The following is an 18026-nucleotide window of genomic DNA, read 5'->3' as shown; positions in this document are numbered from 1 at the left end:
TAGCACCTGCTAAATATGCACCAATAATCATATCTCTTTGGAAATCCGTAAAATCCTGTCCGTTTTCCAAGCCGGTGAACAGATTGGGCACTAGTTGAGATGACATGTTTTTATAGCGCTTTCTTGCATACCTCACACACACACACACACAGTGCAACCTCTTCGAGTTACATATTTCTACAAATATTGTTGCACATAGACCAAACCTTCTTGGTCCGAATAAAGTGACCCAATGTACGTTGAATGCTCTTGAGATAATTATCTCAAGAACTTTGGACGAATTGCGCTGTGGGCAATCCCCGAAGATTATTCCGTCTACGGCAAGGGAAAGATTATAGTATTGATGTCGGACATATAGGTTGGTGGCTTTGACAATTAGATGGTTATGGCATGCAGAGAGGTGGAATAACAGACCGCTCAAATACCGAGTAGTAAGATTTATATCAGAAAATCAAAAATTTTTGCCCTCGTGGTAACAGTTAGTAGGATCGCCATCATCCCCACACCGGGTGGAAAAGACCTGAGTTCGAGTCCCGTCGATGATGGGAGGAATTTTTATGGGCTTTTTCACAACGTGGCTGAGTTAGTCGGTCTCAGGTAGGTGAGGGTATTATGGTTTTTTTCTCCCGGAAACTCGGGCTTTTTGTTCAGCAAACAGAAAAATCGCCCTTAGAACACATACAATTAACAGACAATATACACGGAACAATATGGCTTTAGTCGCTGATGCTCCTAAAACTCTTCAACAACGACAAGAGTTTTCTTTCGGGTTAGAATGTAAGGTCATTAAATGTCTTTTAGGTCATTTGAATTAAATGTCTTTCATTTGAAAAGTCAGTCTTTCATTTCAAAGCCATATTGAATGTAAAGTCAAGGTGACAAATCATGGATGAAGACATACGTCTTCATCCATGATTTGTCATTTTACCATTAATTTTAATTTTTGGTAAAATGGCAGCTCCTGCCTATTTTTGTCCTTGTGGGTAGTGCATTAGATACAAGTCACACCTTCTCCACACCGCGTGACGAAAGGCTGGGTTCGAATCTATCAATGACGCGAGGAATTTTGTTTCATTCTCCCGGAAACTCAGATTTTTCATCCAGCAAATAGGCAAATTGATACGAGAATACACGCAATTACAGACAATATATACTGACGCCTCAGTTGCTTTGGCGCTTAACACGCGCCTCTTTTGATATTCTGTTTACCAATATATAGTAACTCGTTAAAAATTATCTATTTGTCAAGTTGTATTTCCACAGGTTCCAGTGAAATGATCCATTCACTAGAAAACAATTTGAATCCAACCAGCATGCTAGCGTAAAAAAAATCCTGAGTGCGCATTTGTAATGCCAAGTAAAATCTCTCATCTTTTATTCGATACTTCATTAAAAACTTAGTCGTATTTTCTTCTAAAAAAAAAAAAAAAAAAAAAAATCAAATCAAATCAAATCTTCTAAAAAAGGATATTTTTATGATAGTGGCATTGTATCATGTATTGTGTATTGTGAAATACACAATACATTGTGAAATTTGTTAGCTGTGAAATTTGTTAGCTGTTTAGCTAATGCGCATTTTAGTATAATTATCGAAAATTAAATAAGGATAAGCTAATATATACTTGTATTCCAACCTCTAGAGAGGGCTTTTTTAATTAAACCATGGCCGACATATTAATCCACCAGTTAAAACGCATGCTTGAGATAAGCGCGTGAATATTTAACTAAAATGGCCTACCGGAAGACAGTCGCGTATTGAACAAGTCTGTGTTTTCGATGTACATGATAGTGGTTAATAAATTAGTAATAAATTACATTAAGTTAATAAATTACATTAAGTTAAATTAAGTTAATAAATTACATGATTAATAAATTAGGTATTGCAGGTAATAAATTAGTTATTGCAAGACAGTAATCGCATATCACGATGGAGGTAAGATTAAATTAATCTAGGCTATTTGTGGTCTCTTGTTGACATAAAAAAAAAAAAAATGCAAAAGACAGCATTTAAAAAAAAACGAAAATGATTTATATTTAAATATTTAGGGTTACTGAATTGAGTGTTTTACAAAATGTGAGTGAATAAAACATACGAAAGAAGAGAAATAATGCATACTTGAAAGTAATCCGAGTTTAAGAGAAATAAATAAATTAATTAAGCTTAAATGCGGGGTGGAATATATTAATAACTGGAATCCTAATATTAGCCAATAAAAACAAAATTAAATGTATATATTTTTGTCAAAAGTTTATCCAACACGTGTAAAATTTATATATAATAGTCTTCATTGGTTCTGACAGTCGGACGCCATGATTAATTACGAAAAATGTTCGAGCTTGTAAAAGGCATGACCATCTTCACATTTTGGAATTTTTTTTATTGTAAGTATAATAATCAAATGCTTTATAATTTGTCACACACACACACACACATATGAGGATATCCTCAGGTTGTTTTCGACTTTTTATTATAACATCGTTTGATTATATTAATTAACCTTAATAAATAATTGTAATTTTTAATCCTTTAAGGCATTACGATCATGGAATTTATTCCTTCGATAGTGGAAATTATGTGCTTTAACTGCCAGGATATTCTGACCATCCAGAGGAGTTTAGCATGTGATCAAGGGATCGATATAGGTCCCGGAACGTGCTTTTCATACAGGTAGATATTGCGGAGTAACAGTGTTATTTAATTTTAGTTATATCTCTGTGTGTATGTGCTTTAAACTTTTATGGTTCTCAAGTGCGTTATAGTTCGAGTTTCTTAATTTGTAAGTCAACCTTGTGAAAATAGCCTCATCAATAACGCTTCTCAGCGTTTTTGTTTTTTAATCGACCATTTGGGATGCTGTTGTCCCTCCAGTAATGGTGACAGTGCTCGGGCTTAGGCTCTTTAGAAACCACTACGTTTGTCCACGTAGTTAACCAAAAGTAACTAATATCGCTTTTAATTTGATTTCTATATATATATATATTTTTTTTTTTTTGATGATTTCTATTTTAATTTGATAGCTTCTAGACAAAAGTCATCCAGCAGGCACCATTCTAACATGGGATTTTGTGGCAGAATGATGCCAGAAGTTGCGGATATGTAGAATGGACAACTGTCCAATTTTTCTGAATGGAAATCGCCTAGCAGTCCTTTCTGCCACATGCCCTTGTACAAAAGTCTTCAAATGATACAGTAGATCCTTTATGTCTCTTTTCGATTCCCTAACAACGAAATATAGGGTGAAGGAGTATTTACTCCCTAATGTGCCCTACTATAAAATTCGGAAAAGTGATATTATATTATAGAATTGTATAGCGATTATTAAAGGATTTTTGTTGCCCAGTAATAAATGATACATAAGATCATCCAGTTTCATCCTTGACGTTAATTCAAATAATATGGGTTGCTTCATAGGATTAAATAAATATAACTAATTTGTTTAGACCCTAAAATACAAATCGAATTAATTAAACAAATTATAATAGCGCCAAGTTTATTCAAATAGTGTCGAGCAATTCATTACAGATTTGTGATAATCATTGAAACTGCTAACGTGACTCCACCCACATACACCCCAGTTGCAATAAGTATACCCAGCCTAGCTGCATAACAGCACGAGATCTTGCTTTATAGAGATTATATTAGCGTATCGAATAAATAAAATAATTTATAATTATATACAAACTTCCTTTGATTAAAAAAAATGGCGTTGTACAAACTGGAAACCTGGTTAAGAGTGTAAAATGCATTTATTTGTCAATGCTTATTAAAATATAATGAGTGTATTTTAAGATATTCATTTGTTTTGTGGGTGCGCTTGAGTGCCCATGTGTATTGCTTAATATTTGGACAAGGCTGTAATATGGTTCACACCACACTTCACTTATTTTATTTTTATTTTACAGGCAGCAGATATCGTGTTCATTGTGGAAAAAACGAAGCAGATGCAATTGTATATGGAACTATTTTGGAAGAACTACTTGACGAAGATAACTGTATATTTGGATCAGAGCTATTCTTTTAAAACTTATTCTCTTGTGCTATACAGGGATGCTGATTGTTCCACAAAATTGGCTGCTGAGTACTCTGGAACAACAGAAAGCAGTTGCGAAATACAGTCATGGTTTGAGAACATCGATTTTCGAGGGGGCTGGCAAGAATCAGTTGGATATCTTGGTGAAGGAATAAGTATGAGTTTTGAAATATTTGATCGTCTGCAGCAGCCTAGAGATCAAAACAAAATATCAGCTAAATTCTGTATTGTTCTATGTTTTTATCCGTTTTTTGACTTTGCTGTCGTTCAAAGTGATTTATATTTTGGCATGCGGCCACAAGAATTGGCATCTCTCATGGCGAACAAAAATATCAAGTTAAGCATTATATGTCCCAGAAAAATTCCAGAGCTGGTCGATTTGTACTTAACAGCTGGAGGAAATAAAAAAGAAGCTGATTTTAAAATGGCTTCCAGCAATGGAAATTTAGTTCTTTTGGAAATATATCCCAGAACTTCAACTGTAAAGGCAGCTTCTGTTGTCAATAAAGCATCATGCTCTGTGTTAAAGGGTGACGAATTAGCGTCCAAAACTTGGCCACAGATAATTCGTTTTAAAAATGAAGAACAAAGATCTTTAGTTATGAAGAATTCGAATTCAAAACCATACGACACCACGCAGGGCAAGCTGTGGAAAATAATCGCCTCTATAAATCAGCAAGTTGGTTCGCGTACTCGACCAAAATCTCCACACGTTTCCTTTGCTTCAAACAGTTCACTGACGCGACCGATAATTACTAGTCTAAGTGTACAGAATTCAGTTAAAAGCAGTTATGTTGGAGACTCTTCAGCAAATTCAACCACTGGTCAGTTTGTGCTACAGGAGAATAAGAATCACGGCAATTTCAACCAGGAACAGCAGAATGCGTCAGGTGTTTCAGGCCCTTCGCAAACTCACTGCTCTCAGATGGTTGTCAATCCAAATCCACCAAGATGGGAAGGTATTCTAGAATGGAAAGTAGTTAATGATTCAGGTAATCTCATAATTGAGATACCTTGCACCTGTTGGAGTGCATTCACCATTGACACAATGTTAGTCGAGTTCATTAACTGGCCAAAAAAGTTGACGCTACAGCTGATACCAAAAGAACTATTCCAAATACAAGAAGTGATGCATTTGCTAAAGCAATGTCGCCAAGTTGTGTTTCAGCCTGTTCGAGACACGACAAGCATAAATTCATTAATTAATGAAATGAAAACTACTCGCCTTGGCATAATACTATTTCATAACGTCCCTGATATTAAAATTATGTTAGTAGTTTATGTATCAGGAGTTAAACTAAATGGATTACTTCCCAAAGATCAGGAGAATACGTTTCTTATTATTAATAAGTTGTTCGGAAAAGAAGAATTATCGAAACCGAAACTGTAGCCATTTGATTACAATAGAAATTCTTATATGAATTTAGTGATTCACCAGAGATAACATGAAATATCTGACCAAAATTATTTTCCCAAATATGTGCATTACAGTTAGTCAGTATTGCTTCCGATTGAAATCAAAATGATAGTAATGAGCACAGCGGTATTTTTAAATATTTTTTCTTGACTTCCTTGCTGTGTCGTACTTGACTTCCTTGCTGCTCTTAGTATATCAAAGTCGAATTTTAAAGGCTGATTTGTCAACGTAAAAAATGAAACATTAAGTGCAATAAAAATATTTTTAATAAAGGTGTTCTTACTTCCTACTGGTTTTTTCCCCCAGGTGCTGCAACCTTTAAAAACATGGTATTTATCATGTTTAAAGCAGTCGAATTCGCCAAGTACTTCAACAGAATTTAGTTTAAAGGAGTAATACCGAGCTTGATATTTTAGGATTATTACGAAATTCGCGTTGGCAAAAGTTCGAATTTCGGTCTTTTACAGTAACGTGTATCTTTGTGTGTGCATCTGTATATTATATGTACTCACGCACGCACCTAGTATTTATTTGTTCAATTTTGAGATGAATTTATTAGTTCGGGCTGTTTTTTGGGATAAAAATCCTGTTTCTGGAAGAATTAGTAAATTTTTTTTTCTGAAACGTTCCTGTGATCATAGGTGAGGGAAACTTTAATTTCACAAGCGGGAGTATACAATGAAGAGATAACTGATATGCTGCTAGACACGAGTTACAACTTATAAGTATATTAAATCCAGTGCAGAAGTTCGATAAAGGAAAGTAATTTTTTTGAGGAAACTGTGGGGTGTCTGTTCGGGTAGCACAGTGGTAATAATCACCATCCTCTTCACACCGGGGGGGAAAAGGCCCGCATTCGAATCCTGTCAATGACGCGAGGAACTTTTATGGACCTTTATTTTATTATTATTTTTTTTTTTCTCCCACTTCCTAGCCGGGTTAGTCGGTCTCATTGCGTGGACAGGATAGTCTCCTCCTCCTCCTCCAGAAACTCCATTTTTTGTCCAACAAAACAGCAAATCGACCGGAAAACACGCCCAGTTTATGAATAATACAAATAGACAGATAAGATAGCTCTTGGGTGGCCCTAATATGACAGGGCGGGGGTAATCAGGAGTTTCAAGTGTCTTGATGCTATGTTGGATGACGTACTCCTGAAGCCTTAGTGCAGAGTCCAATTCTAGAATCAATGATATATAAAGACTTTCAAGTCGTAAAGCTTTAAAATAAGAAAATTTATTTCCAATCCATTAAGTATTAGTATTAGTATTAGTAACGGCCGCATGGTGCAAGAAAGCCTATGGCTTATGCTGCACCAGCCAAAAAAAAAAAAAAAATCCGAACAAAACAATGATAAAAACAAAAAAATAAATAAATAAATAAATAAATAACTAAATAATAATAATTAATAAATAAAAAATAAATAAAAAGGAAATTAAACCTATCATCCTATGTGCTTCCCTTACCCGAAAGTACTATCCAGATGCCCTTTGAATTTCCCCAAACTGTCGGCCTCTACCACCCATGAAGGCAACTTATTCCAGTAATTTATAACTCGCTGGCTAAAATAGAACTTCCTGCAATCCAATCTAAACATTTCCCCCCGTAACTTGAATTTATGTCCCCTAGTTCTAGCATCATTTATAATCTTGAAAATTTTGTCCTCATTCATTTTACTGATGCCTCTCAGAGCCTTAAACACCTCAATCAAATCTCCTCTAAGGTGTCTAGTTTCCAAACTCTGCAACCCACATATTCGAAGTCTTTCTTCATAAGGACGCCCTTTTGCCGATCTCACCAGGCGAGTTACCCTTCTTTGCACCCTTTCAAGAAGCTCGATGTCTTTCTTCAGGTGCGGTCTCCATACTTGAACACAGTATTCCAAGTGTGGTCTAACATAGGCCTTATATAATGGGATTATCACGTCCCTATCTCTACTTGCAAAAGTTCGATAGATCATCGATAGGACACCATGGGCCTTCCTTGCAACCTGTTTACAATGCTCAGAGAATTTCATGTCTGACCGTATCGTAACACCCAAGTCCCTTTCCTCCAGTACTGGCTTTAGTTGAACTCCACCAAGTGAATAAGTTTTTTTGGGATTACTGTTTCCCAGGTGTAATACCTTACACTTTGTTGGATTAAAGCACAGCTGCCATTTTTCTGACCATTCCTGAAGTCTATCTAGGTCTCTCTGAAGAAGCTCAGCTTGACAGTGATCATTAACTACTCTCCCAATTTTAACATCATCTGCAAATTTAGACATCACGCCCTCTATCCCTTCATCAATGTCGTTTATGAAAATTAAAAACAACAGTGGTCCTAATACTGATCCTTGGGGAACCCCACTTCTTACATCAACCCAATCTGAGGAATAGCCATTTATCACAACCCTCTGCCTCCTGCCCTGAAGCCATCCTTCTATCCATCTAAGGATTTTCCCAGTGATTCCAACCTGTTCCAGCTTATAAAGCAACCGCTCATGTGGGACTGAGTCAAAAGCTTTGCTGAAATCTAAATAAACAATGTCGAAATTATTCCCTAAATCCAGCTCGTGAGTGACCCTTTCGAAATAGCGAACCAGATTTGTTAAACATGATTTTCCCTTTACGAAACCATGCTGAGTATCCTTGAGAATTTCAATTCGATCCAAATGATCCTGAATTCCACCCTTGATCACTGCCTCCATGATTTTCCCTACTACTGAAGTCAGACTGACAGGTCGATAATTTCCAACTTCACTTTTAGAGCCACCCTTATGTATGGGAGATACATTTGCACTTTTCCAATCCAAGGGAATCTCCCCAGAGTCTAATGATGCTCGCATAATTAGCCTCAATGGTTCAATGCACTCGCTTGCCGCCTCTCTTAAGATTATAGGGTATATTCCATCAACTCCAGGAGCCTTACTGGTCTGTAGGCTCGAAAGTTTTTTCATTAAATAATCTTGCGAAATTTCAATATCATTAATTACATATTTTTTAACTTCGCTCCCACAATTTCCCTTTGTCACAAAAGGCTTTTCATTTGTAAATATCGATGCAAAATAACTGTTGAGTTCATCTGCAACGGCAGCTGGTGTATTTATTACTATCCCCTTTCCCTTACATAAAGGTCCGATCTGGTTTGTCCTGCCAGATGGTACAAGATACAAATTAGATGGTACAAGATACAAGTTAGATGGTACAAGATACAAATACGATGAAAAGAATAAGAAAATTTTATGAAAATGTTTATATTCAAAACAAAACTGATAGAAATACTTAAAATGAAATAGAATACAAATAATTCGATTTTTAAACATGAGATTTAATGTTCTAAACGTTAATAATTAAATATATAACCGATATACACGGCCCCTTCCGAAATGCATCGTGTGTTTTGAAGAAATCGAAAATCTTTCATTGAGAAAAGGTCCTGTATTGTATTGTTTCGTATTTCATTAGAGCGTAAAAATATGGTTCGAATTTCTCATCAGAATTAGAGACTTTTTCCGTATAAATTATTTTATTTCTTTCAAAAAGCGATTTTAAAACCATTCAGAAAAAAGGTTGAAATTGTATCAGTAAATAATCGTTTAGGAAAGATCTACATAAAAAAGGGACAATCCATTTACACTGCGTGGCCACTTTATTAGGTTCCCTATTCTGGTTTAAGGAGAGCGATGTTTCTGTTAGTTTTTTTTTTTTTTTTTTAATTCAGTGTCATAACTTTTTTCCTCACTCTGTATATACATGCAAAACATAGAGGTTGTTTGTAAATCTCGAGGGGCACTGGCAGAATTCGTAATTACACGGTCTTTGTTATTGAAAGAACTGCTTTTTATGGAGCTGCAACGTTCTCTTATTCAGTTTTTCAAAACGGAAGACCATTTTTCATATTTTGAATTCAGTCGAACGATGAAGCAATGGCAATGGTAAACAAAACTTTGCTTACATTGCCCCATAAATCCTGTATGCACGGAAAAGGTGGTGAATAAATGATATGTCAAAAGATCTTAAGAAATGGTTCAGTTCACAAAATTTATTATTGATGAAGCTTTTTCTGATAAATATTTTACTATTTCAGAGACTCAGGGTGCAAGATCTTTTATTATGCGAGGCATCCAGAAGCAGTTCTCCAATAAAAAAAAATAAAAAAAAATCCAATTTAAGCTTGAAAAGAAATTTATTTAATTTTCATCATAGAGAAGAAATTGAGAAATTCGCTTACTAAAGAATTCAGAACAATCGATACAGACTGATTAAAGAAATATAAGTCCTTTAATGTATTCGCACACGTATATTCCAATGATGCAAAGAAAATTATAGTAAAATATTTTTATATTCTTCGCCGTCTTCATTACAGGGCGTACTCTCTTTATTGTCCTCCAGGAAGTAACATCATACACGTGTAAATACGGTACTGTGTGTATTATTCATATACCTTCAACTAATGAATGAACGAAGTCACACTAAAAACTACATTACTCATTGATATATCCCCATCTGCAAAAAATGGACAGATTTATCTGAAAATCTGTATTTATAACTGTGACGTATATGGACGTAAACGTTTTGTTTCTTTCAAGAACAATTTTATATTTCGAACAGACAGTTTCCCTTACTGTTCAGAACTATGATTACCATAATGTTACAGTAGTCCAATATTTTTTAATGAAGGACAGTAGGAAAAAAAAATATCGATGAAACGCAAATTGCATACCAAAAATTCCCAAAAATTAACATTTTTCTCTGAATGGCGAAGACAATAACGCACACTTTTAGCAAATATGTGCCTATCTACAGCACGTGCGTGCGTCCCCATATAATAACTCTACTCCGTGTGGCTAAATTTTCATGAAATTTTATATTTGGCTCTTTTAGAAGGATTTGTCGAGCCAGCCCAAATTTTATTAAAATCGGACTAATAGAAATTTGGCAATTATTATTCATTTATTTCATACATGTCTTATAGGCTATCGCTATTCATGTGCTGTATATTGTAGCTGAAGCACTGGATATTAGTTTGTTGCCATACTCACTGGGAGGAACAAATGGGCAGTATGGCAGATTCTCAAAACAAAAAACGTTCTCAGTTCGTGTTATGAAACTTGAGGAGCTCGTTTTTTGTTATCAGTTTACTATATATATATATATAAGTCATCAATTATTACTGTCTTCTTATTATATCAATCACAGCAGAAATGAAAGTACGTGCTATTAATTTCTTGTATTGCTGGTTAATTAATTAGTAATTTATTGGTAACAAGATAATTTAAATATGTATTAATACATATTTAATTACTAATTACTAAATGTTCGTTGTAAAAAGTACTGATATTTGAAGGCAAAATTTCGAACACCCCCAAACTTTTCTAGTTAACAAAGATTCTAGTTACATCTATGACGCACCTTCACCAGATTTGTCGCTCATGGAACTTGTTTGGGTTATGATGGGACGTTTGCTGATTTCCACCTCTCAGCTCCCTACAACTGTTTTCCGATTCACAGCAGAAGTTCAAGAAGCATGGCGCAGTGTTCACCAAGATGACATTCACCATCTTTTCAACTGCAAGGTTTGACCACTTCTGTGTTTCTGTTCAGGAAGGCCATACTTCAATTTTGCAGTTCATCAATTGTCGTAAATAAATATTTCTGAATTAATACACAAAATTAATCATTTCTTATCTACCACCTTCATATCTATCTGTCCACTTATTTTGAACTCAAGCATGTACTCCTCTTAAATTAAATAATTTCACTGACCAGTGTTCATTTAGACAGGCTTAATTTATCTACTCAGATTTTGTTTTTGATTGCACAACCATAAATACACTTAATGGACTTGATGTCTGGGCTAACTATACACACTGGCATTATTTCAATTTCTTCCATGAAATAGGAACCTCTGATGAGTGCTCCATGGGAAATTGGACAGTTGAGACAGTTAATACCTTCCCTTTTTTTGTATCTGAGATAATCAAATAACTTTTATTTTTCGCTCAAATCACTTGCATACTTTTTGCATCCCACATTTAAGGCAGAGGTGAAATTAGACATTTGTTACCGGTTAAAAAATAATGACAATAGTAATGTTCCTTCATGTAAAAATGATGTAATAAATTTCGAAATTGTAACATTAAAGAAGAAAAATTATACAAAAAGCCAAAATTCATAAATAATATAAAACCTTTTTACCAATTTTCATAAATGTTGCACGGAGGTCATGCCTTTCGATTATAGTCTTTGTATTTGAAATTATTTCGTTTTATTGACAATAATGAAATAGAAAATTAAGGGAAATTAGTTTTGTCTCCAAATGCCATGAGCACTTCACTTTTCGAAAGTAACTTAAAAAATGTGAATTTATGGAATCACAGCGCGTGAAACTGACGTTGTAAATAATAATAACAACAGTAAATAATAATAAATAGTAATTAACAAAGTAATATATACACTGATGCTCGAAAAATAAAGGAAACACGAGAACGCGAATATATTTTGAAATACTCGGATATCCGTCATTTAAAATACAATTGTTGGACCTAGATATAACCGTTTTTGGATAGCTAGATAAACTATAGTTTCTTTTTTTTTTTTTTTTTTTTGGAACGCGTTTATCGACTTAAAGGTACCCATAACAATAACAGTGTTATAAAGACACCATTTGGATGATTATTGAGGTGGAAAGCAACAGGGAGGGTGGAGGGCCAGAAACAGTGAAGTCGATGTCACCAGGTGGCTAAATGTGACTCACAGCAGATTACGGAAACAGTTCGAACTGTTTCTCGAGGCCCTGTCTGAAACTGTGTCCGTGTCAGTCTGCGCGGATAGTACAATGGTTACAATCACCCCCTAGATGACGAGAACTTTTATGGGCTTTTTTCACCCCTTGACTGAGTTAATCGATCTCAGACGTGGACAGCAAGGTTTTCTCCCTCGCCCCCCTTCGAAACTCGGGTTTTTCGTTCATCAAAACAGGAAAATCGACCAGAAACGTACGCAATATATGGACATAATATAATACACATGGGCTTATAAGATAGCTCTTGGGTGGCCCTAATGTGACAGGTATTTTTTTTTCGTCCCCGTGTCACCTTCGACTACTTTTTAAAAATTCAAACAAGATAACTGCGATCTGAAACAATCTGCGAAAGGTCACAGACTTTACACTACGATAACTTGTTCAGAGCTTGCTAGACCTACAGGAGGGTTTCTTAACAGCAGACTATCTAAAGAAGGCTTCATGAGTACGATCTTTATACGCGATGATCGTACACACAAAAAGAGTTCCTTTGAATTTTGCTGACAGTATGTCGATTGGCCCAGGAGCAATAGTGCTCTTCAATGATCAATTCAGAGAGCCTTCAGTTGGATTCTTGACGCTCTTTCATCTGGAAGTGACGTGGAACCAGATTCAATTCCCATAACTTTGCAGAAAGAAACACGTCTGGAGGTGGTGGTTTAATGATGTGGGCTGGAATCACTGTCAGGGCTGTAAGGTATCGAGATAAGATCCTTATGATCGTCTTTTATAGTCGCAGTTGGTCCAGATTTTCTTTTTAATAGACGATAATGCTTGTCATCAAAGAGCTCTCCTAGTGAACCAGTACCTTCAAAAGGAAGGCGGCCCATATGAAATAGTCATCGAAATTCGCAGACCACAGTGATTGCTGGGATGCTCTAGACACGGTGAGCTGCGAGTCACGATGCAGAGCCGCATGGATCTGATCTTGATTTACAGCGCTGCATGGTTTTATCTTCTGGATAGTCAGATTTTTCAGACAAAGCGACCAAAGCATACGCGCAATTGTAGACACACAATACTGACGCCTCAGAGCCACGGGCGTTACTGAGGTATATGGCGCCCGGGTGCCACATACCTCAGAAACGCAATTTGGTGGCCCCCTTTTAAATTTTTAAAGTTTCAGTAGAGAGAAGAGGTCATGGTCCTTCTCTATAAGACGATGATGCGGCCACACTTGGAATATTCTATACAGGTCTAGAGGCCGCATTTAAGAGAGATATAGAACTTCTGCTAAGAAGAGTGACTATGAGGAACAGGTTGGAAGATGTCTGCAGTGCTTATCAACCAGATACCTTGGGAAGGGTTAAATATTACGTATAAGCCTTTGAGGGGTGGTTTAGTAAAATTAATGAGGGAGGAATATTCTCAATGGTGAATAAGAAAAACAAGTACCAGGGGGAACAAAAATATAAAATCTTAAGAGTTTAACAATAGACGTGATCTTATAAAATTTAATTTCTGGCAGTTTGATAAGGAAAGTTAAAATAAGTTTCCTGCAAGCGTGCTCGAGGCAGAGGAGAAAGAGTTTGGCAAAATTCAAAGAATTGGATAGACACTTTTATTATTATTATTATTTATTTATTTATTTTATTATTATTATTTTATTTTATTTTATTTTTTTGGTAGATACAGAATAAGTTTGCTTCCTTGCAACACTAAGCTCTTTTAACACAAATCATTTTGAAGCGACCACAGAACACACGCAGTTTCTAAACATTATATACGGTGCAATATGGCCTGAGTTGCTGATGCGCCTAAAACCGTACAACAACCAGTGTAAAACAGAACCATTCTGGTGATGGACGTGCTTTATTTTTATCCTTGGCTGGATTTATCGGGGTGCAGTTTCTACACGCACCAATACCACAGAGGAACTCCAGAGCAATGTAATTACTGTTATTCCTTCCGAGCTACCATATTTTTTGGACTTTTACAAATACGTGCACCACAGCCTGAAGGCTACCTAAATCCAGCATTGTCCATACGAGCATACTACCATCACCCCTGGACTTACCCTCTGGTGTAATACAATCTGGGTGACACCGATCGTTGTGCATGCATCACACCAAGGTAGGTCCATCGGATAGGCTATTACAGTGGCTGATATAGGTCGCCTGACTGCTCAATTTTGATCTCGCTGGGCCATTCGAGTCCGTTACTCACAATCGTTTCATATATATCTCGTATACATAGTGGCTGCCACATATACTCAGTGATTACTGAATTGTAACCATCCCATTCGTAATGAACTGTGTCTCATAGCTCGCAATATAAAAGCCGAACAGCTTCGTACGCTAGAGCTCTTGTAATATGCATCTGGCCGTGCAAGTCAAAGTTATAAAGTAGCAGCTATGGGATGTATTAAAAAATATCACGGAGTTTCAAAAGGGCATGATTGTAGGAGTGCGTACATCGGGTTGAGGAACACAGTGAAGATATCACTTATCTTCTTTGGCTTCCATATCGGAAAAGGCATGTCATGTCAGTTGCTCACTGCCCACTGTGGTTAAGGTATACAAAAACGGGTAAACACCACCACCTCCTGCCGACAGAACTGTAAAGATTTACACAAGGCAGATGTTTGTGGTGAGCGCGCGTTGTACGGACTGAACGTCTGGTTACTGTGCGACAGTTGACATCGCAATATAATATGGGGAATGCAAGAACGATATCCCAAATGAAGATGCGCCGCCCAGTCAGATGTATGGGTTCCGTAGTAGACGACGCAAGAGACACCTTCTCCTCGCTGCTGATCATCGTCGTTGGCGAATGCTGGAGTGTCAAGGACACGTTGGTTGGACACTGGAAAACTGGAAACGAGTGTGCTGGTCGGATGAGTTGAAATGTCTGGTGCAACACGCCGACGGATGCCTTTGTGTGTGTGTGTGTGTGTGTGGCGCAAGCAACACGAGTCCATGAATCCATCGTGCTCGGTGTCCATTATCCAGGCAGATGATGGTGGTTGCCTTAATTTGAGCATATTTTACTGGAGGGAACTAGGACTCCCGGTGCTTATGGACCAAAGTATCAATGGTGAAATCTACCGGCAGCTCTTAGGAGACCATGTGCACCCTGCCATATTGCATTTTCTGCCAGACAGAAACATGATCTTCCAAGATGATAATGCGCCGTGTCATCGGGCCTCCACCGCGCATGAATAGTTTGAGGAACACAGTGAACATATCACTTATCTTCTTTGGCTTCCAAATTCGGCCAACTTCAATCCAATTGAACACCTGTGGGCCGTCTTGGAACGGGAATTGAGGAGTAAGGACATGCAACCGTCATCTATTTTAACCTCTGTGGAAGCCTTGCAGGCAGAATGGCTGCAGATCCCTATGGACATCTTATATCTAGTAGAGTCGATGCCTAAGCCAATAGCAGCTGTTATCCGTGCGAATGGTGGCCCAACACGGTATTAGAGAGGTGGTCATAATTCAGTGATCACTCAGTGTATATGCATAGGTACGTATAATATGTATGAATAACAAAGGACATATTTTATGTTCATCTATTTTTGTTTAACCTGTTTGAATGATCATGTCTCAAAATTGCACGTACTGGAGATACTCATATTTTTGTTGGTGAAGGGTATTTGGATGTTAATCATACATCCAGCTTTTACGATATAATATTATGTTATACCAATATAATATAATCTTCTCTGAAATTGTCCTTTGTCATGAAGATGATTGATATCCAGTTTTCAATACTACAACATACATATTACAACGTATTTCCTATAAATTTCTCTTGCCAGTGGTATAATTTGAACGTGCAAAGTCAGCAAAAAACAACCGCAGATATATTTCCCGGGCTCGAAGTCTCTCTCAGAAACTAAAATATTGAGCTTTGGCTACATACCAAACAGGCCCATGCATCTTAAGGGAATTCCAGAAGGAGAAACAATTCCCAGTGCAATATATTATTATGCCCTTGGCTTGCTGGTCTTTCTTTTTTCAATAAAAAATTCATATCTCTCTTCATAACACTCTGTCGTGAAAGTTCATGAATGTTCCTAAAGCTAAAGACACCTCAACGTTTCTTTTGATGATATTTTTTGCAATATTTGATTAAATTTTCAAATTTAATAACGAGTGGTAATGAAATGTAAGAGGAAAGCATAGGAACATTGCAAAATCAAATCGTTTACGGATAAAATAATTTTCTTTTAATTAGACAAACACAAGAACCAGTCACATTAGAGAAATTAGCAGAGTTCTAATTTATTTGTGTCTTCAAGTGTTGAGGAAAATATTATTCTTTCAACAAAATACTAAATAAAATTTAGATCAAATCAAATAAATTTTTTCACAGCATAATTTGGAATCTTATCTAATCCAATAGCAGAATTATCCCTGAAAGAAAAATAAAGAACCCTCTAAAGTTGGGAATCAGATATATATGTAAATTTTCTTCTGACCAGTCTGTGTCTCCAAGAATTCATATGGAAATCCTCAGAGAATTATTTGTTCAAATTTATACTTCGGAAACTCCACATAAGCAAGGGGAGATTCCACAGACATGTTCAAATAATTATCAGAATTGCAGAATAGACAAACAGGGAGCTGATATTACAACTGTATTCAACCATTCATATAGATTTTCTATCAGAAAAATCCTCTTACCCTTAACAGTCTTTTCAGCACCACACTCTCGAAATAAAGTTTTCTTTGGAGCATTAAAGTTAGCAGGAGCCAACGAAAAATGTAATTGACGTTCCTTCGACCAATCCAAATTTCAAATGAAACACAGTTTTATTCCGCCAAGGTTCGTGAAGAAAGAATACAAAACTTTGATATTAAATGAAAGAAATAAGAGTAAGTCACCTTTAAGCCAAAAAAAAAAAAAAAAAAGCAAGCATCCGATATCGAAATCACAGAAAAAATATTCCACGAAAAAAGGTCAAACGAAACCAGGAAAAAAAAGACACGAAACCAGGAAAATATTAATAAATTTAGTGGAACGACTCAAAATAGAATTTCTTAACCCCTGATCATTAACTGTATAACTCTTGACCTGTTATCCAATAACTCCCGACCGCTTATAGAAACCCGAGTACCACAGACACTTGTAACGCAGAAAGATTTCAATGAAAAAAGAAACATTATCAGGAGCCCAATTCTCCGGATATGAATCCAAATGAGATTGTCTGAGATATATTGGAAAGGGCAGTTCAGATTTACAGTTCTCTGCTGACCACAATACGGCAGCTAACAACTATCTTGATGGAAGTAATGGTCAAATCTGGAGATAAACTTCCTCGGATTCTTAATGGAATCCATGCCATGACGTGTACATGTTCGAGCAAACGGTAGCCCTACTAGATATTGAATAATGGTTTCTATTTTTTTTTTTCAGTGAATGTATTATAGGAATATAATACAGTACTACCAAATGTTGCGAACCACGTGGTGGAAATTGCAGTAGAATAGCAATTCAGTCGACATGTCACGCAGAAACGATCTCAGAGAATTTGGATCGACTGGTTACGAGATGCCGAACTTGTAATAAGTGGGATTTTGGAATCTTTCAGCATTATGAGAAACTCTGGAAAATTGTCCATAAGTAGAAGACAGCCATGCCAAAGCTGAACATCTATAAAATAAACAACGACTTACAAGGATGTGCAAAATTGGTGGAATGTGAGCAGTGGAAGTGGAACAGTGCTTAGTATCCCCCGCTCTCTCTTCCCCGGAAAGTCGGAAATTCTGGGGTACACCATATTCATTTGTTTCATGGGGACAAATATCAACAGTGAAAATCGATGGGCATAATTGTGATATCAG

At 36.4% G+C, this 18026-nt stretch overlaps 1 protein-coding gene across 1 annotated transcript; it reads left to right on the top strand.

Moving 5' to 3' along the window:
• Positions 1–1927: 1927 nt before the first annotated feature.
• LOC150077057 (mediator of RNA polymerase II transcription subunit 25-like) lies at positions 1928–5421 on the top strand. Its single transcript, XM_090385776.1, has 2 exons — positions 1928–1933; positions 3904–5421. Exons 1-2 carry the CDS (start codon positions 1928–1930, stop codon positions 5419–5421), a joined length of 1524 nt encoding a protein of 507 aa, XP_090241902.1.
• Positions 5422–18026: the final 12605 nt, after the last annotated feature.

The sequence above is a fragment of the Mastigoproctus giganteus genome, chromosome 12 (genome assembly GCF_048544385.1).
Source record: "Mastigoproctus giganteus isolate SK-2022 chromosome 12, ASM4854438v1, whole genome shotgun sequence".
NCBI classification, from domain to species: Eukaryota; Metazoa; Arthropoda; class Arachnida; order Uropygi; family Thelyphonidae; genus Mastigoproctus; species Mastigoproctus giganteus.
The sequence above is the reverse complement of the archived record's forward strand: the minus strand, read 5'-3'. Positions and strand labels throughout refer to the sequence as shown.